Below are 26,168 nucleotides of genomic sequence, written 5' to 3' on the forward strand. Positions count from 1 at the left end.
TGCAATCTGATGCCCTCGAGTCACCAAGGGACAGAATCAATCCATATTTCTGGAGTGACCGGGGGCTCTCAAGAATTGACTGTGTTGGAGGCTGAGATAAGCCTCACTGGTAAGGACTGGCAAAAACATCCTATTGTGATGGGCCCAGGGGCTCCATGTATACTACGTATTGATTATCTCAGAAGGGGGCATTTCAAGGATCCTAAGGGGTATCGATGGGCCTTTGGAATAGCTGCTGTGGATGCAGACAACATTAAGCAGATGTCTGTTTTGCCTGGCCTGTCAGAAGATCCGTCTGTTATGCGGTTGCTGAAAGCAAAAGAGCAACACGTACCGATTGCTACAAAAATGGTGCATAGGCGTCAGTACCGCACCAACAGGGATTCTTTGCTCCCCATTCATAAGTTTATTCGTCAGCTAGAGAGCCAGGGAGTGATCAGCAAAACTCACTCGCCTTTTAACAGCCCCATATGGCCAGTGCGTAAAGCCAGTGGAGAATGGAGGCTGACGGTGGACTACCGTGGCCTGAATGAAGTCACACCCCCACTGAGTGCTGCTGTGCCGGACATGTTAGAACTCCAGTATGAACTGGAGTCAAAAGCAGCCAAATGGTATGCCACCATTGACATTGCTAATGCCTTTTTCTCCATTCCTTTGGCCAAAGAATCTAGGCCACAGTTTGCTTTCACATGGAGGGGCATTCAGTATACCTGGAACCGTTTGCCCCAGGGGTGGAAACACAGCCCGACCATTTGCCATGGGTTGATTCAAACTGTATAGGAACAGGGCAGTGCTCCTGAGCACCTGCAGTACATTGATGACATCATTGTGTGGGGCGATACAGCAGAAGGAGTCTTCACGAAAGGAGAACGAATAATCCAAATTCTTCTGAGTGCTGGTTTTGCTATTAAGCGAAGCAAAGTGAAAGGACCTGCCCAGGAGATTCAGTTCCTAGGTATAAAGTGGCAAGATGGCCGTCATCACATCCCGACAGATGTGATCGACAAAATCACTGCTATGTCTCCACCCACTAGCAAAAGAGAGACACAATCTTTTCTGGGTGCAGTGGGCTTTTGGAGAATGCATGTTCCAAACTACAGCCTCATTGTAAACCCCCTTTCTTATGTGACACGAATGAGAAATGAGTTTACATGGGGCCCTGAGCAGCAGCAGGCTTTTGAACAGATTAAACAGGAGATAGCCCGTGCCCTGGCCCTAGGGCCAGTACAGACGGGACAGGGTATAAAGAACATCCTCTATACTGCTGCTGAAGAGAACGGTCCCACTTGGAGTTTGTGGGAAAGAGCCTCAGGAGAGACCCGAGGCCGAACCCTGGGATTCTGGAGTAGAGCCTACAGGGGGTCGGAAGAGGGCTACACTCCAACTGAGAAGGCCATCTTAGCCGCGTGTGAGGGGGTTCGGGCTGCTTCCGAAGTAGTCGGTACTGAAACACAGCTTCTTCTGGCACCTCGACTGCCAGTGCTGAACTGGATGTTTAAAGGAAAGGTTCCCTCCACCCATCATGCTACTGATGCCACTTGGAGCAAGTGGATTGCACTGATTACACAACGAGCACGGATGGGGAACCTCAGCCGTCCAGGAATCCTAGAGGTCATCATGGACTGGCCTGAAGGTAAAAAGTTTGGAACACCACCGGGAGAAGAAGTATCACGTGCTAAAGAGGCCCCACCATACAATGAACTACCAGGGAATGAAAAGAAATATGCCCTATTATCAGATGGATCATGTCGTATGGTGGGAAAGCATCGCAGATGGAAATCTGCTGTGTGGAGCCCCACACGACAAGTTGCAGAGGCCACTGAAGGGAAAGGCGAATCAAGCCAATTTGCAGAGGTAAAGGCTGTCCAACTGGCCTTAGATGTTGCTGAACGGGAGAGGTGGCCAATGCTCTATCTTTACACTGACTCATGGATGGTAGCGAATGCCTTATGGGGGTGGTTACAGCAGTGGGAGCAAAATAACTGGCAAAGAAGGGGTAAACCTATTTGGGCTGCTGAACTGTGGAAAGACATTGCTGCCCCAACAAAGAATATGGTTATAAAGGTGCGCCATGTAGATGTTCATGTGCCCAAGAGTCATTCTACTGAAGAACAGCAAAATAACCATCAGGTAGACCGAGCTGCCAGAATTGAGGTGGCTCAAATAGACCTGGACTGGCAGAACAAGGGTGAATTATTTCTGGCTCGGTGGGTTCATGAGACCTCAGGTCATCAAGGGAGAGATGCAACATACAAATGGGCTAGAGACCGAGGGGTGGACTTAACTATGGATGCCATTGCACAGGTTATTCATAAGTGTGAAACATGTGCCATCATCAAACAAGCCAAGAGGATGAAATCTCTCTGGGAGGAATGGCGATGGCAAAAGTATAAATATGGGGAGGCATGGCAGGTTGATTATATCACCTTGCCACGATCTTGCAATGGTAAGCATTATGTGCTTACTGTGGTGGAGGCAACCACCGGGTGGCTTGAAACATATGCAGTACCCCATGCTACCGCCCGAAACACCATATTAGGGCTTGAGAAACAAGTCCTGTGGCGACATGGCACTCCAGAAAGAATTGAGTCAGATAATGGGACTCATTTCAAAAATTCTCTTGTAAATACTTGGGCCAAAGATCATGGCATTGAGTGGATTTACCATATTCCCTATCATGCACCAGCCTCTGGTAAAATTGAACGATACAATGGATTGTTAAAAACGATGCTAAAAGCACTGTGTGGTGGAACATTTAAGCACTGGGAGAAGCATTTGGCAGAAGCCACCTGGTTAGTCAATACCAGAGGATCAATCAATCGTGATGGTCCTAATCAATCCAGTTCCCTACATACAGTAGAGGGAGATAAAGTCCCTGTTGTAAAGAACATGTTAGGAAAGGCAGTTTGGGTTCTTCCAGCTTCTGGAAGGGGCAAGCCTCTCTGTGGTACAGTTTTTGCCCAGGGACCAGGATCCACCTGGTGGATAATGCAGAAGAATGGGGATGTTCAGTGTGTACCACAAGGAAACTTGATGCCGGGGGAGTGCAGTCAGTAATTCTATGTATATGTATATAGCCATGTGTGAGTAATGCATTTTAATCATTTTTTGTTTGTTTGTATGTATGTATATATATTTTAAGCATGATGTAACAATGTAGAATAAGGGGTGGAATGTCATGGTTCTATGTTTTTTTTGTTTTTGTTTTTTGTTTTTGGGTTTCAGTATTCCACATCAAAACATCATGTAGTGTATGGGGCATTAAAGTGTCACTGCCCCAATCCCAGGTACCTATCCCTGTACATTACAGAAGTCACGGGATCTGGCCCTTCCGGGTGGGGGGAGCGCTCTCTTGCTGTCTTGCAGTGGGTGCTGGAGGGTGCTTTCCTAGCCGTTCCAAGCTGTTCAGGATTGACTCAGTCCCGGGAACTCTCTCTCTCTCATCTTGTCTGATTTATTAATCTCAATTTCAATTAAATTGTATATATTGTGTTATTTTGTATTCCGATATTATAGTAAAATAAGTTTTCCTCCACAGATTGCTGCTGCTGTTCTTTTCCTCCCTTCCTTCCTTCCCATTTTTGTGGGACTGGGGTGGGGGGGGGAGGGCAGAGGCCTGTCGCCCCTGTCACGGACATAGATTGATCTGGTCAAGTCCGTGACAAAACTAGACTGAAGTAATATAAGTAATTTAAAATGAATTGTGGAACTGACACTGCATTAATTGTGAAGGTACTAGATTATGTGGCAGCTGATTACTAGTTTTTGTAGATATAATTTTATGGAAACTTGCTCGGAATTGGCTTGGAATTTTTAGGTACACTGAGCACCTTAATTATCACTTTATACATAACTTTTGAGTTTATTAAGCCAAAAATAGCCCCTATCAAATATTGCTAGACAATAAATGCTGACAACATTGATTTGGCACATCTTTAGGTTCTAGTAGTGGTTAGGGGGAGAAAAATCCTGTACAGCAGTCAGTAATGCTCCTTCCAGTTGTGTTGAGCATAGAAAAGCCTACAGCAGAGCTTCTCTATGGGAGCCTTTACAGGACCTGCACAGAGCTGAATCAAGTAGTGCATTCTCTCAACATGTAAACTGTCCACTGTGCAGAAACAGAGTAGATATGATTGACCAACTATACCACAGCAAAATGACAGCTCTCAGGGCTCTCACAGAACCACAGGGGTTGAAGGGGATCTCCGAAGATCCACCAGTCCGACACTCCCTAAAGCATGTTCTCTAGAGCAAGTTGCACTGGAAAGTGTCCAAGTAGATTTGAATATCTCCTCCGGAGACTCTGTGCTTCCTGCCAGGGTGCTGCAGATAACAGGAGTGGCTGTGAGATATACTTGAGTGTAATTCATTTTAATGAATAACTGCCCCAAACCAAGTTCTGTGCTTATTTACACGCTGTGTGTCTCCCAATATTTCACAACAGCTCAGAATTTGACCTATCACGCTAATCTTATTGCAGGGTATAATGAAATACAGGGAGCACCAAACAAGACATTTGAAAACTGTTCTGAAGGAGCTTTCCAGTAAAGCCTTCGTTGAATCAAAGAATCGTTAAGGTTGGAAAAGACCTCTAAGACCATCAAGTTCAACCATCAACCCATCCCCACTATGCCCACTAACCATGCCCCCAAGTACCACATCTCCATGGTTCTTGATCATCTCCATGGACAGTGACTCCACCACTTCTCTGGACAGCCTATTTCAATGACTGACTAGATCCACAGGATGGTGCTGCAGTGAGTATCTCTGAACCAAGGACTTCAGATATGGATCCCAGGGATCTGTATGGCAGGCATGTGGCTGAGTGTATGGGAACTGCTGAATCATGGCCTGAACCTCTGATTGACCACCTGAGGCGAACAATGAGTCAGCCCTGGGAGCACAGGTGAAGGCAATTCACCTGTGCTGCCAGAAGGGGTGGAGCCTGGCTCCACCTCTTCTAGACCCCATTTAAGAGCTGACTGCCACTAGGAGAGGATCTCTTTTGGTGATTGTATTTCTTGGAGTCTTTTTGTTGATCTCAGTACAATGGTAAGCTTTCTATCTGTTCTTCTTTAGTGTGATAACCTGTTTAGTCTAACTTTCTTGTTTATTTCTTAATTATAGCATCTGTGTATTCATTGATTATATAGTGAGAAAGCAAACACTGAGCATCGGGCACAGGGGACTAGGGAGGAACCCAAGCTTGTCCCTAGGCTTTCCATCCTTGGGGACTTCCTGCAGCTTCATCCAGCATGCATAGAACAGTTGGGGCTAGTGCAGAGCTAGGGCCGTGTCCTGCTAGCACTGAGCATTCATGGAATACTGCCATACTGTTTGAGCAAATTTCCAGTTCCAGTGTAATCTGTACAATATGGAATGCTTATTGATTAAAATGACAGTCTGTTGTGTACAGCATAGAAAGACCTTCCAGTTCAGGCCATTAATTACTATTGACAGCAGGCAATTAAAAAAATACAAAAGGAAAAATCAGACAGTTGAGTTTTACAGACTTTCAGTGCGCAATAAAACATTTTCTTTGAAGTCAATGCATTCAATATTGTGCTTTGGCATAAGTCAATGTTGTAGGCACATTCATACCGAACAACAATAACATTGCTGAAAGATTCAAAATAAATTATCACATTTTTCTCCACAAGCGATGGTTGTGATGTGGATATGGCACCCCATTACAACAAGAATCGGGCTCCGTAACTCACAAATGTGATGACATATTTACATGCACCACACACTGTGCAGGCCACATACACTTCTCTAGTACAAAGCAGGCCCCATCCTGGTTGCTCTGAGGCCGACAGAGACTTCAGGGATCAGGACCAAGCAATAGTTCTGCTTGTGACACGTTTCACAACATGTGCAGCCTTGCATGCCATTCACCTGAGACTGTACCCTCGCCCTTTGTCAACAGCAGCCATTTAAAAATAAATAATGCATTCAGTATGGCCATTAAATAATTAACCCTTTATTACAGTTATGGCCATATTTTTATTATTTATCTTTTTATTCAAAACAACTCCATCAGGAATTGAACTGTATAGCCATTAGAATAAAGAAATTAATTTACAGAAGACCTGCTTTCTGAATGTTTTCTTTTTTGTAACCTCTGTTCACAGTTAGCTATATTTCACAAATACTTGCCTTTTGGTATACTCCACAATTCAAACCGGTAGCCAAATTTTTTTTATTTTTTTTTTTTTTTAGCTTATCCTGCTACCATTCACTGAAAAGATGCAAGCAACTAAAACACAAAACAAGGATGTAAAGAGCAGGAAAGATAACACACCTATTCCATATACACCTCTTCCTTCCATTCTCCACTTGATGGCTCTGTCCCAGCACCATCACCACCCTATTTTTCATCTCCATTGTGGGCCATCCCCATGTTTTTGCAGTGTCATCACCTCGTGGCTGCCACCAGGAGCCCTTTCCCTAGAGCTTCATCTAATATTGTAAGCTGAAAGGTTTTGTACTTGCAATAATTGATCGTGTTGCATTGTGTGCTTTCATTTAGCTATATTTTTTTGTTTAGACATTCAGAAATAATAGTATTTTCCCTGAAACATCAGGAATTCATTTAGATAGACAGAGAAGGGAAGGTTGAGGGTCAAGCAAAGGGGAAGGAAGAGTCTAGCTAACATGTTAATGAATGCAGAGAGGATTTGCTGTCTTGGACACTAAGGCTGCAACTGGCAGATCCAGGAGCAGGGAGTCAGGTTTGCCAGGCAGAAGCATGCTTGTGATTTTAACCAGAACACCATTTTCTGCCCTGAAAAGGTGTTTGTTCAAGGAGCCTCTGTTTCTTATTCCTTTTTTTTGTCTGTACCTTTGGGTCATCGCCTCACTGAGACACAAGCCAACCCCCCACCTCCTTCTGGACATAGGTGCTGGCACCTCACCTCCATCAACACAACCTGGACAGCATCTTGATGCTGAGGGACACCAGGTAAAGCCAGTGGCCTCAGGCACTATGCTGAGACCCTAACATGGAGGTTTAGCCAGCATGTGTCTCCAGTACAGCTCAATGACAAATTGCACTGGAAATAACTAATCACTCTATGTCATTAACAACTGCTGCAGAACACTTCCCTGTGAAATTTCTGTTTATCTGCTTTTGGGTGTGTTCTGGCACCCAGGGAACAGTGTCTGGCAGAGATGGGTGCTCCCTGTCCTGCTGCTGCTACAACACAAATAATAAATGGCAATATTAGTAATAAATCACACAGCATAGAACTAGTGTTGCTTCACAGCGATGTCTCCTTAAGGACGCTTGCTACAAGTCATGCTCTGTTCTATGAGCAGTGACGAGTGCAGGCAGTGAGACAAGTTAGCAGTGCCCAAGTGCTGATATGGGATTGTTGTGCCTTGGGAAAGGAACTTTGCAGCCATCAGCCTCCTGCACAAGCATGTCTGAAGTTGTGGGTGCCAGGCTGGTGGTGCCAGAGTGCATCTGAGCCCCTTTGCAGCTCCAAATGCCCATTGCAAAAGTAAAAGCCAGAAAATGCTGCATAATTAAAATAGGGAAGAACAGGGCATTTTCAAAATGGCTTTAAAACTTTCAATATTCATAGCCAGTGCAGAGGGGTGAAGTTTCCTCCCTGCTGGAATATGCCCAATTTGGTTGTGTGCCAGATGCAGTAATTTTTCCCCTGAAGTGTGGGTGCTGTGCACTAAAATGTGCACTTTTAAGGTACGATTTTAAATTGCCTTTTGCATCTTCTTCCAGTGTATAATCAATTCTCAGCATCATACAGAATAATATTAAAATGTTAAAATACTTTGAAGCATACTTGTTTTAATAAGAAAAACAGTTGCTTTACAGACTCCCTTATCCTGAGGCATCATGGCTAAGATTTTCAAACACAAGCAACCCTAAGATTTATCTTTTTTGCAACCGGTCTGACCATCAAAGGTACTTAGAAAGCTGCATCTTCCCAAATATCTGTTCTTGACTGCAACATGAGACCACTAATTCAGTTGTCTGACTGGGAACTTAACAATGTGAAAGAGGACACTGGGAATCACATCTCCTACTCTCTGTATTCCCACTGTGCTCGCTTCCCTCTCAAGGCCATTTCTAAGAAATTGGGCTGCCCCAACCTCACTCCATCTCCCCCCTGATCTGGTGCCAGTGGGGCTGTTGGTGGGATGCTTTCCTATGCAGTTATCTGGGCTGGGAATCCTATCCCCTCGTTCTCCACATTCACTGGGGCACACAGAGGGGCACACAGCCAGGTACAAGCCATATTTTGACCTCCATATTGTTCTTAAAAAAAAAAAAAAAGTAAAATTCAGTAAATACAAAAATATGCAAGCAGTGGGAGTGGGGTTCCACACTGAGGAACTTGTAAGTGACAATTAACTGGGGTTTTGGGGTGGTTTTTTCAATTGGCCAAGGCAAGTCTACGTATGCTGAACTACTCATAGCAATATATGTGAGAAAAACATAATTCTAGTTCTAATCTGAAAGGAACAATCAAATTAAGATGTTTAGAGGCATTTAGTGGAATGCTGAAATATGAAAATATTTTAAAACAGATTTAATAGCATATGTATAAAAGCAAAATATTTCACCTTTGCTGTGCGGCTGTATGAATAGCATCCACAGAATTTGATAAATGCTTCTGCATTGCTAAATATGCTTAAACCCTTTGAATGGTGACAAGGGTGATTAAAAAGCATCTTTATATTATGGAAAATATATTAGGGTGAGTGTGTGTGTATATATATATATATTTCTTTTAGAATTGTATCTGAAGAACATTTAACTCAGATTTGGGCACATTTTAGACCATCATTTGGGACTTCAAGATTTAGGTTCTTAGGCACAATGCAATAAGGTCAGTTTGGCCAGTCCTTCACCATGCATCCTATAGAGGAGCTGGAACTCTGCAGGCAGCTGGTGGGACTCCTGCCACTTGGTTGTAAACTTGGTTCCTTTCTTGTCATAGTAGTGATATGGGAGGTCCTCCCTTGTGTTGGGGTCAAACCCAAAGGGCCAGAATCCATACAAGTGAATTTCTTCACAGATGGCAGAAGCAAGGGTATACATGAGAATACCTGTGCTCAGCCGCTTTGGTGACAAGTGTTTGTTTTTCCAGTATCTGTGATAAAAACAAAGGCATGTTAGTATAGGGTACAAGTAATACCATGGGGTTGTTGTAAGAAAAAAAAATATTACTGAATGGAGACCACCAAAAATGCTACTGCATGGAGACAATCAATGCTCACAGCTGATAACCTGAGTAAGGTAAGGCTGTTCAGGACAATCTGTAAAGAACAGGAATGCAGAAAAACCATTTTAGCACTCTCATCAAAATTCTCTTTTGAGGTCTCCCTAGAATCATAGAATCATTAAGGTTGGAAAAGACCTCCAAGATGATCCAGTCCAACCATCCACCTACCACCAATATTTCCCCAATAAACCACATTCCTAATTACCACATCTACATGTTTCTTGAACACCTTCAGGGACGGGGACTCTACTACCTTCCTAGGCAACTTGTTCCAGTGTCTGACCACACTTTCAGAAAAGTTTTTCCTAATATCCAACCTGAACCTCCCCTGGTGCAACTTGAGGCCATTCCTTATAGTCCTATCACTAGTCATATGTGAGAAGAGGCTGACCTCCACCTTGCCACAACCTCCTTTCAGGGAGTTGTAGAGAGAAATAAGACCTCCTCTGAACCCCCTCTTATCCAGACTGAATAATCCCAGTTCTCTCAGCCACTCCTCATAACATTTGTGCTCCTTCACCTGGTTGTTGTTGTGGAGGACTGGTCTTGTTGAACCGCATCCCATTGGCCTCAGTCCATCAATCCTGCCTGTCTAGATCCCTCTGCAGGGCCTTCCTACCCTCAGGCAGATTGACAGTTCCAGCCAACTCGGTGTCATCTGCAAACTTACTGAGGGCGCACTCAATGTCCTCATCCAGGTCATCAATAAAGATATTGAACAGGACAGGCCCCAATACCAACCCCTGGGGAACACCACTTGTGACCACTTACCACCTGGATTTAACTCCATTCACCACCACTCTCTGGGCCCAGCCATCCAGCCAGTTCTTTACCCAGCAAAGAGTGTACCTGTCCAAGCCACGGGCTGCCAGCTTCTCCAGAATACTGTGGGAGACAGTGTCAAAGGCTTTGCTGAAGTCTAGGTAGACCACATCAACAGCCTTTTCCTCATTCACCAGAAGGGTCACTAGATCGTAGAAGGAGGTCAGGTTGATCAAGCAGGATCTGCCTTTGACAAACCCATGCTGGCTGGGCCTGATCCTCTGGTTACCCCATACATGCTGTGTTATCCCACTCAAGGTGATCTGTTCAATAACCTTTCCTGGTACTGAGGTCAGGCCGACAGACTTGTAGTTCCCTGGATCCTCCTTACAACCCTTCTTGTAGATGGGAGTCACATTGGCAAGCCTCCAGCCCTCTGGGACCTCTCCAATTGACCAAGAACACTGACTGTGAAAAGTAGCTTGGCAATCACCTCTGCCAGCTCCCTCAGAACCCTCAGGTGGATACCATCCGGCCCCATGAACTTGTAGCAGTCCAGGTAGAGTAGTAGGTCTCTAACTGTTTCCACCTGAATTGTGGGGGGGGGTTATTCTGCTCCCCCTTCCAGACTTCCAGGTTAGGAGATAGAGTACCCCAAGGGTAATTGGTCTGACTTTTAAAGATAGATGTAAAGAAGGCATTGAGAACCTCATCCTTTTCCTTATCCTCAGTGATCATATTCCCTGCCACATCCAGTAAAGGATGAAGTTTCTCCTTAGCCCTATTCTTATTGTTAATATATTTGTAAAAATGTTTTTTTTCTCATTAACCCCAATGGCCAGGTTTAGCTCAAGCTGGGCTTTTGCCTTTCTGATTTTCTCTCTGCATATCCTAACAGCTTCTTTCTGCTCCCCCCAAGTTTCATGTCCTTTCTTCCTCAGGAGGTAGACTCTTTTTCTCCTGGAGCCTCAGAAAGAGTTCCCTGTTCAGCCACACCAGTCTTCTTTCCTGTCAGCTCATCTTATGGCACACAGAGACAGCTCAGTCCTGTTCCTTTAAGACTTCATTCTGGAGAAGTGTCCAGCCTTTGTGGACCCCTTTACCCTTCAGGACCAAATCCCAAGGAACCCTCCCTACCAGTATCCTGTTCAAATCTGCCCTCCGGAAGTCCAAGGTATCAGTTTTGCTGGCCTCCCTCCTAACTTCACCAAGAATTGAGAACTCTACCATTTTGTGGTCACTCTACCAAAGACAGCTCCCGACCACCACATCTCCCATCAGTTCTTCTCTGTGAACAGCAGGTCTAGTGGAGCACCTCTTATTAGCTGTATCAGGAAGGTATCTTCTACATGCTCTAGAAACTTCCTAGACTGCTTCTTCTGTGCTGTAATGTATTTCCAGCATATATCAGGGAAGTCCCCCATGAGAACAAGGGCTGGCAATTATGCAAACTTCTTACAGTTCCTTGTAGAATGCCTTGTCCATCTCTTCATCCTATTTTAGCAGCAAGCTTCATTTTATTCCCTTCTCCCTCATACCTAGTTTAAGGCCCTCTCAACAAGCCCTGTCAGCTCTTGGGCTAGGATTCATTTCCCCCTTTGAGACAGGTGGGACCCATCTGCAACCATCAGGCCAGGTGTCAAATAAACCACCCCTTCTGCATGTGTTTTTGGTTTTCCACCTGGAAAAGCAGATCTCCTTACTCCTGGTTACATGTGCATTTGCTAAAGATGTGGCAATGTTATCCTTGTGTGAATGGCTATAGATTTGCCTAGATCACTCTGCAGATGTCTGCTGGCACCGTTTGCTACCTGAGAGTAAGTTTCTTCCATAAATGGTACTTTTCTTATGCAGAATCTCATTCAACTCCTCCGCACTCCTGCCTCTGTAAAAGCCATGGTGGGAGCAGTCCCATGATGGCACAGACCCTGGAACACTTACTAAAGCAATGATGGAACTGTATTTGCTCTGTAAGCAGTGTCAGGTCCTGACTGGCTAGGCAATGCCTTTCAGATTAGGCATGACTAGGAAAATAAATATAATTGCATTTGTACAGAGAGAAATACATATTTTGACAAGTTAAATGTCAGAGAAATACACACCTGTTAACATGCTGCATTATATTTCCTGGCCATGCCAATTGGACATTTAGTTGGCCTCGATGCTCAACAAAGAAGTCAACCAGTGTTCTAGTGACTGTTGCTGATGTGTGGAAGAAGAAAGCTGGAATCCAAACAATGGCTCCATCAAGCTTTTTTAAACTTAAAAAGAAGTTGTTGCGATCCTGAATGGTCAAAAGATTGTTGTAATACTTTTCCAGGATGCTGGGGTTGAAGGTTGTGAGATTGATTTTCCTTCCAACATCTTTTTGGAATGCCTCAGTTGGAGCAAAATTGCAGCGAAAAACAAAATCAGATTTATCTATTTCTTGCCCACACTGACTTCCAGTCAAGATTCCACTGTTTCCAACCACAGTGCAAACATTGTAATGCTTATTCAGGATCGGTGACACATCTGGAAGCAGCGATCTGAAGTTATTACTTATAGAAAAAACATACTTATGGCTGGAATAATCATAATGCATCAGCTGTCCAATCTGGACGCTATTCTTGGTCAAAGAAAAATTTTTTATGACATCGATATACTGAAGGATTTCTTGCCTAAAATAAAATAGAAAAGAGAAAACACTGAGTCACTGAGTTATATTTTCCTTTTGTCTGCGTTGGAGAGATTTATTTCCAGCTATACTTATTTTTTTCTTTATAGAATATTATAAAGCAATTTACTGAGCAATGCAGTGATGTAATGACTTTAAAATTAATATAAACAGATGGGAGTGATGGAGCTCCTCATCCAGTGCTCTGCTTGGTTTTACTGGGCTGTACTGACTGATGCCAGCTACAGATGTGTCTGTGGCTCTTGGAAAAGTGTCAGGATTAAAATATTGCATTCTCTGTTTAAATGTGAGGCATATAACTAAGAGGACACATTTCCCACATCCACCTTCCTGAAGTGTAGTGTGAAACACATTTCTGTCTGTGCTGTGACACATGCCTGGTGAATGGGTTTTCTGCTGCTCCTGCTCTCTGCACACATTTCACTCTCAGTACTGGACCATGGATTTATGGTAATGATGGATATTTTGTTTGTCATGAGATATCTGAAGCAAAACCAAGAAGTTCAGAATATTCCATCGTATTAAATGTAATGCAGTTGATTTTTTAAATGTGTGTATCCCATATATTCTCATTAGGAAGCTTTGAGTCACAAAACAAATGACAGTCACTGTCTCCCTTTATGTAAATGTAATTCCTTAATGTCTTATTTGAGTAAACATGCCAACATTTTCACAAGCATTATTAGGAATACTTAAAAACAAAAACAAACAAATGAAAAAACAAAACAACAAAAAAAAAACAGCAACAACAACAAAAAACAGAAAATCCCACCAACCCTGCTCAGGAATTTTCCTAGTGGGGCATAAAATTAGAAAATCAATACCACTTTATTTTCTCTTGTTTATGTAAAACAACCTTTCTTCCAGCTCGCATCCTCCAATGTCTAAGCATTAACGGAGTCCTACTAGGTCCCCTGATTATGGGTTATGGATGACAGACAAATGCAAAGGCAGATCCCGAGGCATTAGCTCAAATCATCAGTGGAGTGACACGGAGTTATTTGTTGGCCTCTTCTCTCATATAACTAGTGATAGGACTAGAGGGAATGGCCTCAAGTTGTGCCAGGGGAAATTCAGGCTGGATGTTAGGAAATGCTGCTTTTCCAAGAGCGGTCAGGTGCTGGAATGGGCTGCCCAGGGAGGTGGTGGAGTCACCAACCCTAGAGGTGTTCAAGGAATATTTAGACTTTATGTTGAGGGACATGGTTTAGTGAGAGCTATTGGTGATAAGTGAATGGTTGGACTGGATGATCTTGTAGGTCTTTTCCAACCTTGGTGATTCTATGATTCTATGATTTTTCACACAGAGGGTGGTGACACACTGGATCAGGTTGCCCAGAGAGGTTGTGGATGCCCTGTCCCTGGAGGCATTCAAGGCAAGGATGAACATGGCTCTGGGCAGCCTGGTATAGTGGTTGGTGACCTTGCCCATGACAGGGGGGTTGAAACTAGATGATCTTTGAGGTCCTTTTCAACACAGTTTATACTATGCTTCTATGATTCTATGATTAAGGATAAAGCAATGATGCCAAGAATTAGGCCATACCAAGGGGTGGATGCTGTCACACCAGCCTGGGAGATCTCAGGGAAAGGATGGAGCAAGCAGGGTGCCATCTCCTCTCAATGGCCCACAGCTGCTTGTGGGCTCCTCAGATAGGACATGTGAGCAGAGTCACAATGTGGCCTCTAAAATGGCAGGCAGATAAAATCAGCATCCAAAATGGTAGTAGCCATATTAAACGGTTAAAGGATTTCCTTTTCTTTTACATCTTTATTGCTGTATACATACATACTGCAGTAAAGCCATTAAATAACAGAGGCTGGGAAGACATCACCATTTTCACATCACAGTGAAGAAAATAAAAGCCCATCTTGTTTCTCATTAAACTTTGAGAAAGCTTAAGGAACCATGAAATTCTTTCTATAGCAACAGTGCAATGTGGCCATGAACCTGCAAACAGGAGGCAAAGTCAATGTGCAGTGAAGGCATCTCAGGAGGGTCTGTGCTTGGTGGCCCCCAATGAACTGCCGTCTGCCCACCCTACACCTAGAGTGGAGCTGGAAGCCCCACTACACTTGCTCAGAACTGCTGGGCATGTTTTGCCCTCCATGAGCATGACTCTTCATGGCTGCTACAGTCTGATTTGTTTCGAGTTTTAAGCAATCAGCTATTGATCTTGAAGAAATGACAATGTTACTTGCATTCTGGGAAACTGGGTCACGTTCCATTTGGTAGAAGGATGCGTATTGCACCTTGGTGTCCTGCTCTGAATTAATAAATTCTTCCAAAATGAAAACATAAAGGAAAATGCTCTGGTTCAGCCTTTGTCTCTCACTGATGGCAAATTACTCAGAATTCAGAGTATTTAGCAGTCCCTGATTGTACTGTTTCAAATACTCAGGAGTAGGAGACAACCCTAGAGAAAATGAGAGGGGGACAAGCGGGATGAGCTCTGCACTTACTTCTGCTGTGTGAATGCCGTCCGATTGAACACCCACTTGGAGGGCTTCTCCTGCAACTCGTGGCCCAGAAAGTTCGTAATAGGAACAAATGAGGGGTCCAGGAACTTCAGCGCAAACTGGGACCTGGAAATGTGCGCACAGACTCACACAGACACAGGGACACACAAACACGGACACACGGACACACACAGGCCACATCCCGTCACCAGTCAAGTCCGACCGCCATCTGCACCACGGACAGCGCCGGCAGAGCCGCGCCGCTTCCCGAGGTCCGGGCTGGACTGAGCCGTGCCGGGCTGAGCCAAGCTGAGTCGTGCAGGACTGTATTAAGTCACGCCGGGCCGTGCCAGGCCGTACCGAGCCGTGTTGTGACGTGATCACGTTGCAGCACCTCCGAGGCACCGAGATTCCCACTCGCGGCCCGGGTGTCCTCCGGTCCCGGGACCGCAGGCCCAGGGCTGGGCGCAGCGCGACGTGGAAGGAGCCGCCGCTGAGGCCGTGGGGACTTCCCTGGGTCTTCCCTCCGAGTGCTCCCGGACTACCCCAGTGCCAGCCCGGGAGTGAGTGGGGGGCGGCTCCCTGTCCCCGAGCCGTGCCGGGCCGTGGCAGCCATACCGAGCCGAGCCCTCACCTGAACATGTACATGCGGGGCCCCCTTGGGCTGGCGGCACGAGGAACGCCGAAGATATTGTCTTTCTTGAGCGAGACGTAGCTGATGAAGAAAAGGATGAGCAGCGCGATGCTGAGCATCACCAGCCCCAACACGCTGGCCACCCGCACCATCTTGCAGTTCCTCATGACAGGAGGCGGCTCCGCGGCTGGGCGTGCGCGACGGAATTGCCGCGGGGCTGCATGCAAGGGCGGAGGGCGCGGAGGCGGCGGGGGCGGAGACGGTGCCGGCAACTAGAGAGAAAATGGAGGTATCAAACGCCGGCGCGCAGACATGGCAGCCGGCAGCCGCCCCCCCACGGGTCCTGGCCCAGACGGCCCCGGCCGCTCCAGCGTGCCTCCCCCATTAGGCACTTCGCACACCCGGCAGCCCCGGTGATGTCCCCCGGTGCACCCTCCCCGGCTCTAGGTTCCCTCCCAACAGCTTCGAGTCAGCCCCAGAGCCCCTACAGTGACACACAGTCTGAAAGTAAGCATCGGAGTTTGGCACCCCCATTTCTCTTCACAGTCTGGCATGAGCTGCACACCTCTTCTCATCAACATTCCCACTCCTTGCCACGGCCAATGGCATTCAAGCACATTATGGTGTCCCCAGTCCCATAGTGTCTCCATGGTGGGAGGGTCTGGGTACTTCCACAGCACATTTTCCTGTGCCACAACCTGTTTCTGGGTGATGCCAAACCCACCCAGAGATCCCTTATTGTGTAAAAACAGGGTGCTACCCAAAGAGCCCTAGCTGCAATTAAACTGCCCCGTAAATCCCACTGAAACTTTAATGTACTTTCAGGGTACTCTACCCCCTGACCTGGAAGTCTCAGATGGAGAGCAAAATAAACCTAGGAGGAAACAATCAGAGACCTACTATTCCACCTAGACTGCCACAAGTCCATGGGGCCAGATGAAATCCATCTGAGAGTGCTGAGGGAACTGGTGGAGGTGATAGCCAAGCCTCTTTCCATCATCTATCACTGTTCCTGATCATGCAGAGAGATCCCAGAAGACGAGAGGCTTGCCCATGAGACTCCTACCTACAAGAAGGGTTGTAAGTGTGGGAATCAAGTGTTGTTTCTGCATTAGAATTGTATAATATTATTTTTATTTTATGATCTCCGTTATCATAGTTCCCAGGAACACACTGTATATATGTACATTTTGTCATACACACTGCAAGAATATCCTGCACGAGAGCAAACCAGAGAACAAGCCATGGCGTGCCGGAGGAAGCACCTGACATTGGGAAGGCCTGACATCATCCCCCAGTGCTCTTTGTTTAACGATGACAAGGAGAGCACCGAGACATCTTGGAGACAACAGGATGACTACTGACTGGCACCAGATAACAAGTAAATAACAAATGTAAACCTTCTGATAAGATTGTGAACCTGGAGTACCCAGCCATTGGGGAAACAGGGGAGGGGGAAGGCAAGGGGGAGAAAACAGGGTATAAAGGCTGTCATGCTGTGTCCATAGGCGCGCTCCTACTTGTGGGACGCCCGCCATTGGAATCGCGAATAAATTCTGCTTTTATCAGAGATACCGTCCTGACAAAATTACTTGGTTTATTTCCAACAATTTGGGGGCTCGTCCGGGATTATTATCGCCTCTTTGAGAGTTTCCCTACTGCCCTGTACAGGATAGGTGCACCCCGCTGATTTCAGCGGTCCTGTCTGGGTGGTGAGGTGACTCCTTGGTACGGCCGATAAAAAACCGAGACTGTTTCATAGAGGACGGACTCTGTAAAAGCCAAGGGGCAGGTAGGCACGGGTGTTGGCCATTGTGACCCGGTAACTTCGTGCACGGACCAAGGTAAGGGGATTTAACTCTTTCCTTGGGGGTCAGTTGAGACTCTTTGAGTGTGTGTGACTGAGACGCGCTGTCAGTGCGAAGCGAGTGCGGAGTCCCGACCTGCGGTTCCGCTGTCCCGCGAGGGGCACGGCCAGGGACGGACGAAGCGGCTGTGTTGGTGAAAGGAAGAGTCTCGGGAGGGAACTGTTGGTGTGCGGTACCCTGTGCACTTGACAAAGTGCCAGCAGTACACCCCTATTAATCCGAGATAGGAGTATAGTACTCCTGAGGGATTGGGCCCAAAATCCGAGAATCAGAGTGTGGTAACCTGTGAGCTGGGGAGTTCACAGTAGCATTCTGGAGGGATGGGTAATAGGAGTTCCCGAGAGCAGGGGAAAAAGGTCCCCGGAATGGTGCCTAGAGAGAGCCAGCCCCTTGGGAGAAGTGTTTCAAAATTGGAAAATAATCCCAAAACTAGGAAAAGAACAGGGAAAAGATGTATAAATACTGTATACAGTAGAGAGCCACTACAGGGAAAATCATTATTTTGACCAAAAATAGGAGTCTGACGAAAATTGGGCCTATCAGACTTTGTATTTATATGTCAACAGTAAGACTCCTTTTTCTGAAACAGAATTGGCTTAGGTCGCTTAATGAGTGCAAGGAGTAAAGAAATGTTCCTCGTGAGGAGTCCAAGTTCAAAGGAAATGGGAAAGAGAAGCAGAAAGATCATAAATGGGATCCCTTAGGTAACTTCCCCCCCCTTTAATTTCTAAAGCAGTGCAATTTTTAAAGCAGCGGTGACCTCTCCAGAGGAGGAGAGTGGGTGCTGCTGATCTGTGCAGGGTCCTGGAGAGAGGATGCGCTCTCAATTACTGAGGGAGTTGGTGTAATGCGAATGGGACCTGGATAGTTTTCCTTTCTCTAATACTAACCTTACTAATACTTCACTTTGTCCTCTTAAGGCAGTCTTAGGTCAAAGGGAAAAAAGGTGCGGTAATGCCTGCTGTTTTTACTAGAAGAGAAGTTAGGAGTTGCAAGAAGAATTCCTTAACTGAGGATCCTATAAGTGTAGCAGAACAATTAGATCAATTTCTAGGGCCTAATTTGTACTCATGGATGGAAATTATGTTTATCATTGATATGTTGTTTATTGGAGAAGGAGGTTGGCAGCTATGCAAGTGTGGGAAATGAATACAGAGGGAAGGTTGAGCTCTGGAGGAAGGCACAGAGAGAGGAAGGATCCTGAGGATAAATTGTACTGATTATTGTCACTGTCTTTATGATTGTTAAATGTTTATGTCCTGAAGGTGATGTGTTATGTTATGTTGTGTACGAGGCTGTTATGGAACAAGGGGTGTCTAAAGTGACATGAGAAGACCACCTGGGTTGTATTTTGGCTCACTTGGAGAAACATTGTTGGTGAGCCAGGGGGAATATTGAATAAGAAACCAGGAACGTAAATGGACTAATGGGACCAGTTGTATAATTGAGTATCCTAATCATGAGACCAAGTGCTGGGTGTTTGTGGAAGTTGAGGAATTGTGTTGTTTGATTTGTGGATTTTGAAGGCACTGGGAGAAACTGTCTTAATGGTATGTGGAAATTATGTGGAAATACCGCTTTTAATGATATGTGGAAATGCAGTTTTAATGGTATATGAAAATGCAGAAATGCAGTTTTTAATGGGATGTGGAAATTGTGTGGAAATGCAACTTTTAATGGTATGTGGAAATCATGTGGAAATGCAGTTTTAATGGTATGTGGAAATGCAGTTTTAATGGTATATGGAAATGCAGAAATGCAACTTTTAATGGTATGTGGAAATTATGTGGAAATGCAATTTTTAATGGTATGTGGAAATTGTGTGGAAGTGCAATTTTAATGGTATGTAGATATGCAGTTATTAACGGTATATGGAAATTATGTGGAAATGCAGTTTTTAATGGTATGCGGAATTGCAATTGTTAATGGTATGTGGAATTGCAGTTGAGGGTACAAATAGTGGAATTGTGGAAAAACAAACAAACAAACAAACAAAAAAAAAAAAGGCAAAAAGGTTAAGGAAAACAGTGAGTTTGGGATATTAGAGTTGGGCCGGCATGAGAACACATCCCCGCACACCCCCCCACTGCGGCTTGTAAGAACAACTTGGAGTGGGAGCTGGGGGCCGGAGCCTCCCGCTGTGATGTGAAGGGGTGGACATTGGAAGTGAGAATAGCCAGCATCTGCAGAGCTGGGGAAACCCGGTATCAGTGTGAGCACTGGAAGCCTGGGGAGAGAAGGGAGTGAAACTGAAATACAATGTTAGTAATGGCTGTGATGATGAGAGTTTGGGAAGTGAAAAGGGCTTGGGGAATGCAAAGTTGAGCAAGGTTAACAGGGATGTCCTTACCTAGAAGAAGAGGTAAGGGGAGCCTGGAAGGACTCAGGGAGAGTTCCACCCTGCCAGGACTGAAAGCAGCAGGGGAAGCAGGCTGAAGCAGGCTGAAGAGGTTTATTTTCTGGTACCTTTGGGTGCGTCTTACTATTACCCGTAGATGATTTTTGTAACAGTTGTAGCAGCTACTGGCAAGAGAAGTTTACTTTTTTTGGACCAATTAAGTACAGGCTAGGAGAACAAGTAGGAATGTATAAATTCTTGTACATGCCAGGTTCTCCAAAACGATTATTTGGGCATGACATGTTAGAATAGTTGAATGTAGAGATTAAATTCAGTAGAGACGATTGGACCTACTTGTCAAGCAAGAGCAATGGACTAAAAATTTTAAGTCTGGCTTTAACACAAACTGGGAAAAGCAATGTTGTACTCCCAGAAGTTACGTAAATCCTACATTGGGTATACACAGGATTGCAGGCATCAGGGATGCCTGGCAGAGCCAAAAATGCAGCCCAATGAAAGTTAAGTTAAAGATGGGAGCCAGCCCAACCAGGGTAAAGCAATGCCTTTTGAGGATACGAGATTGTAGGAGGGTAAAAGAAATAATAACTTTTTGGATTTTGGATTACTAATTGGATAGAAATCCAAATACAACACCCAATCTTGCAAATGAAAAATTGGATGGCAAGAGCTATAGTTTGGTACAAGGTTTGAGGGCAATTAATAGAAAAGTTGAATATATACAACACATGGTGTATATCTTTATTAACCAAGTTAAGGAATAAGTAGGTGGGTTTTACCATTCTGGACTTGAAGTACACCTTTTTCTGCCTGGTTTTGCCAAAGAAAGTCTAAAATTATTTGCCTTTGAATAGAAAAACTCAAATATGGAGAGAAGAAAAAAAAATAATAATAATTAAAAGTAATAATAATAATAATAATTCAGTTAACCTGCACAGTGATACCCAGGGTTGTGAGAACAGCCCAATGACTTTTGAGAACTGGTCAACTCGTGAGCCTGAGATTTGGGTTCACCATCTCACAGTGGAACTTTACTGCAGTACGTGGATGCTACAGTAACAAAGGACTATGCAATGGACTGTGAGCTTGCTGAATTTCTTGATTTAAATGGCTATCAAGTTTCTCAACAGAAAGAACAACTGATCAAAGAGAAGGAAGCAACTTGCTGAACACCCAGAACACCAACGCAGAGCTGCCTCCAAGCCAGCAGTGTGCGACTGCATGGAGGCTGTCTGTACAAGTTGGTCAGAGCTACAGGAGGAACCGTTGGACGATGCTGAGGAGTCCTGGACGATGCTGAGGAGTCCTGGATTCATTGACGGAAGCAGTTTTGTGAAGACAAGGAAACCGTAAGGCAGGACATGCAGTAACCGCTACTGACAGGGTAATTGAAGCACAACCATTACCTGTGGGGACTTCCACTCAGAAGGCTGAAATAATTGCCTTGACAAGAACCTTAAATATATGGATGGATGCTAAATATGCTTTTGGGGTGGTACCCACTCGTGGTACCATCTGGAAAGAGCAAGGATTGTTTACACACAAGGAAAACAAATTCAGCATGATGTAAATCTACCAAAGAACATCATGGCTGTTATACATTGTAAAGGACATCAGAAGAGTGACACTGTACAGGAAACTGGAAATATGATGATGGATCAGGTGGCAAAACAGGCAGCTGAAGGAAAAGAAATTGGAGAACGGCTTTAATTCCAGACGGTAAACTTGAAATACCTGAACCTTAGTCAGAACTTATAAGGTACTCTAGAAAGGATAGGAATCTAATTAATGAAGGGAAGAGGGCAAGCTGACAGATGGGTGCAGACCCAGATGGACACACTGTTGTGCCCATTAGTATTTTATAGAATTTGGTTCTAAGGGAACATAATAAAACATGGGGGGTACAGACACCAGAAAGTAACTGTACAATCCTAGTACCAGGAACAGGGTACAAGTGGGGCTTGTTGGAAAGGGAACCTTCCAGGACAACAATTGCAAATTGATTTTTTTAAACTGCCAGGAAAAATGAGGGTTTTGATATATGCTAGTTCTAACCAATACCCTTTCAGGGTGACCAGAAGCATTCCCTTGCAGGACCAATAGAGCCAAGAAAGTAGCCAAGGTACTTTTGCAGGAGATTATTCCAAGGTTTGGGTGTCCTGCAACAATACCCTTCAACCAGGGAACTCATTTTATTGCAGAGATTGTCCAACAGGTCAGCAAGCATTGGGAATAAATTGGCAATTGCACACAGCACACAGACCACAGGCGAGTGGTCAGGGGGAAAAGATGAACTGTCTAATTAAATCACAGGTTGTAAAACTGGGACAGGAAGCTGGACTATCCTGATCACAGTTGTTGCCTCTGGCTCTCCTTAGTACCAGAACAAAACCTAGAGCCAAAGAGGGGTTAAGTCCTTTCAAAATACTGTACAGAAGGCCTTATGTTGTACAAAAGGGGATTTCTACCCAAGTAGGGAGCGAAATACTAACTGAGCATGTGATAAGTCTGCAGGAATAGCTTTGAGAAAAGGAGAAACTGGTTCTAGGAACTAGAGCCCAAGGCCTTGATGTGGCTCGATAATATGTATGTAACAAATCTCTTTTAAGATTCGCCCCTGGAACCAAGGTGGGTAGGTCTGTTCCAGGCGCTGCTAACATCCCACAGAACAGTGAAAGCATTGTGGATATATCATACTAGAGTTAAGAAGGTCCCTCAAACACAATGAGAACTGAAATCAGCTGGACCCTTAAAATTGTGAATCTAAGGACAGAAATGTGGGCACTTGTAACTGTTAGAAATGTTGATTTGATGAGTGCAGCATTTGATGTAAATACTTATGTATCTCTTGTGACAAACATTATTACATATCAATATTGTTTGGTATGTGGGCAAGCTAAGGATTTAAACTTTTTTTTCTTCTTGTTGTTCCTGATGATTTTAAGGCAAGAAATGAAACTGTTGCAGGGTTTGAGTCACTGTCCTGGTGGGTGATGATCAACAAGAATGTAGATTGGGTTAACTACATCTGTTATAATCAATGGAGATTTACAAATTATACAAAGAGTGCAATAAAGAGAATTGCAGGACAGTTATGTGCCACAAGTAGGGTGGCCTGAGAAAATAGGATCTCCTAAGATATGATAAAGGAATGTATATGTAACACTGGGTACCCGTTGTTGCACCTTCATCCCAATAACACAGCTCTGGATGACATAATAATGAAGGCATTGCAAGGGCTTGGTGCCACCCTTGGCAATGAAGTGGTAGAAAAAAAATCAGGAATAGATACTTCTGTCACTGGATGGTTGGAGTTCTGGTTTGGTAAATGGAAAGGGGTGACTGTATCCACATTTACTTCGTTGATAGTAGCAGCAGCAGCCTTGATGGCCACTGGTTGCTGTGTTATCCCCTTTGTGAGGGGACTAGTAGAGTGATTGATAGAGAGAGCACTACTGAAGCAAGCACTAATGGAGCTATTACATGTGGATAAAATTATGGTATTAGAGGAGATGGGAGATAAAGAAAGCGAAGAAGAGGGCGATGTCTATAAAAGTGAACCTTAAAGAATTGCAGAAATCAACAATGTATAAAAAAGAAAAAGGGGGGAATTGTGGGAATCAAGTGTTGATTCTGCATTAGAATTGTATAATATTATTTTTATTTTATGATCTCCGCTATCATAGTTCCCAGGAACACACTGTATATATGTACATTTTGTCATACACACTGCAAGAATATCCTGCACGAGAGCAAACCAGAGAACAAGCCATGGCGTGCCGGAGGAAGCACCTGACATTGGGAAGGCCTGACATCATCCCCCAGTGCTCTTTGTTTAACGATGACAAGGAGAGCACCGAGACATCTTGGAGACAACAGGATGACTACTGACTGGCACCAGATAACAAGTAAATAACAAATGTAAACCTTCTGATAAGATTGTGAACCTGGAGTACCCAGCCATTGGGGAAACAGGGGAGGGGGAAGGCAAGGGGGAGAAAACAGGGTATAAAGGCTGTCATGCTGTGTCCATAGGCGCGCTCCTACTTGTGGGACGCCCGCCATTGGAATCGCGAATAAATTCTGCTTTTATCAGAGATACCGTCCTGACAAAATTACTTGGTTTATTTCCAACAATTTGGGGGCTCGTCCGGGATTATTATCGCCTCTTTGAGAGTTTCCCTACTGCCCTGTACAGGATAGGTGCACCCCGCTGATTTCAGCGGTCCTGTCTGGGTGGTGAGGTGACTCCTTGGTACGGCCGATAAAAAACCGAGACTGTTTCACAGAGGACGGACTCTGTAAAAGCCAAGGGGCAGGTAGGCACGGGTGTTGGCCATTGTGACCCGGTAACTTCGTGCACGGACCAAGGTAAGGGGATTTAACTCTTTCCTTGGGGGTCAGTTGAGACTCTTTGAGTGTGTGTGACTGAGACGCGCTGTCAGTGCGAAGCGAGTGCGGAGTCCCGACCTGCGGTTCCGCTGTCCCGCGAGGGGCACGGCCAGGGACGGACGAAGCGGCTGTGTTGGTGAAAGGAAGAGTCTCGGGAGGGAACTGTTGGTGTGCGGTACCCTGTGCACTTGACAAAGTGCCAGCAGTACACCCCTATTAATCCGAGATAGGAGTATAGTACTCCTGAGGGATTGGGCCCAAAATCTGAGAATCAGAGTGTGGTAACCTGTGAGCTGGGGAGTTCACAGTAGCATTCTGGAGGGATGGGTAATAGGAGTTCCCGAGAGCAGGGGAAAAAGGTCCCCAGAATGGTGCCTAGAGAGAGCCAGCCCCTTGGGAGAAGTGTTTCAAAATTGGAAAATAATCCCAAAACTAGGAAAAGAACAGGGAAAAGATGTATAAATACTGTATACAGTAGAGAGCCACTACAGGGAAAATCATTATTTTGACCAAAAATAGGAGTCTGACGAAAATTGGGCCTATCAGACTTTGTATTTATATGTCAACAGTAAGACTCCTTTTTCTGAAACAGAATTGGCTTAGGTCGCTTAATGAGTGCAAGGAGTAAAGAAATGTTCCTCGTGAGGAGTCCAAGTTCAAAGGAAATGGGAAAGAGAAGCAGAAAGATCATAAATGGGATCCCTTAGGTAACTTCCCCCCCCTTTAATTTCTAAAGCAGTGCAATTTTTAAAGCAGCGGTGACCTCTCCAGAGGAGGAGAGTGGGTGCTGCTGATCTGTGCAGGGTCCTGGAGAGAGGATGCGCTCTCAATTACTGAGGGAGTTGGAGTAATGCGAATGGGACCTGGATAGTTTTCCTTTCTCTAATACTAACCTTACTAATACTTCACTTTGTCCTCTTAAGGCAGTCTTAGGTCAAAGGGAAAAAAGGTGCGGTAATGCCTGCTGTTTTTACTAGAAGAGAAGTTAGGAGTTTCAAGAAGAATTCCTTAACTGAGGATCCTATAAGTGTAGCAGAACAATTAGATCAATTTCTAGGGCCTAATTTGTACTCATGGATGGAAATTATGTTTATCATTGATATGTTGTTTATTGGAGAAGGAGGTTGGCAGCTATGCAAGTGTGGAAAATGAATACAGAGGGAAGGTTGAGCTCTGGAGGAAGGCACAGAGAGAGGAAGGATCCTGAGGATAAATTGTACTGATTATTGTCACTGTCTTTATGATTGTTAAATGTTTATGTCCTGAAGGTGATGTGTTATGTTATGTTGTGTACGAGGCTGTTATGGAACAAGGGGTGTCTAAAGTGACATGAGAAGACCACCTGGGTTGTATTTTGGCTCACTTGGAGAAACATTGTTGGTGAGCCAGGGGGAATATTGAATAAGAAACCAGGAACGTAAATGGACTAATGGGACCAGTTGTATAATTGAGTATCCTAATCATGAGACCAAGTGCTGGGAAGTCACGTCACAAGTCACGTCACAAGTCACAGAAGTCACCCAGGTTGAAAGGGACCTCAAGGATCATGTAGTTCCAACCCCCTGCCTAGCAGGGCCACCAAACATACACATTCAGATCAGGTTGCCCAGGACCCCGTCCAACCTGGTCTTGAACACGTCCAAGGACGGGGCATCCACAACCTCCCTGGGCAGCCCGTTCCAGGGCCTAACCACTCTCCTTGTAAAGAACTTCCCCCTAACATCCAACCTAAATCTTCCCTCCTTCAACTTGGATCCATTTCCCC

At 44.9% G+C, this 26,168-nt stretch overlaps 3 protein-coding genes across 3 annotated transcripts in view; 2 read left to right on the forward strand and 1 right to left on the reverse strand.

Annotated features, from left to right (window-relative positions):
- The window catches only part of LOC125686408 (uncharacterized), a 418,931-nt gene that overhangs the window by 161,952 nt on the left and 230,811 nt on the right, over window positions 1-26,168 (forward strand). The window lies entirely within an intron of this gene.
- The window catches only part of LOC125686430 (uncharacterized protein K02A2.6-like), a 377,153-nt gene that overhangs the window by 153,536 nt on the left and 197,449 nt on the right, over window positions 1-26,168 (forward strand). The window lies entirely within an intron of this gene.
- LOC125686440 (sia-alpha-2,3-Gal-beta-1,4-GlcNAc-R:alpha 2,8-sialyltransferase-like) lies at window positions 5,360-15,954 on the reverse strand. The gene is made up of 4 exons (XM_048930417.1): window positions 15,788-15,954; window positions 15,157-15,279; window positions 12,119-12,676; window positions 5,360-9,122 (listed from the first exon to the last, which is right to left on the reverse strand). The coding sequence occupies exons 1-4, from the start codon at window positions 15,952-15,954 to the stop codon at window positions 8,840-8,842; spliced, it is 1,131 nt and encodes a 376-aa protein (XP_048786374.1). The 3' UTR covers window positions 5,360-8,839.

The sequence above is a fragment of the Lagopus muta genome, chromosome W (assembly GCF_023343835.1).
Source record: "Lagopus muta isolate bLagMut1 chromosome W, bLagMut1 primary, whole genome shotgun sequence".
NCBI classification, from domain to species: domain Eukaryota; kingdom Metazoa; phylum Chordata; class Aves; order Galliformes; family Phasianidae; genus Lagopus; species Lagopus muta.

Bases quoted from the DNA above. Each gene is read 5' to 3' on its own strand.
- LOC125686440 (XM_048930417.1), bottom strand. From the start codon at position 15,954: ATGAGGAACTGCAAGATGGTGCGGGTGGCCAGCGTGTTGGGGCTGGTG. The intron at 12,677-15,156 runs GTAAGTGCAGAG...ATTTTATTTTAG, and splicing joins ACGGCATTCACACAGCAGAA to GCAAGAAATCCTTCAGTATA. The intron at 9,123-12,118 runs GTGTGTATTTCT...TTTTTATCACAG, and splicing joins ATAATGCAGCATGTTAACAG to ATACTGGAAAAACAAACACT.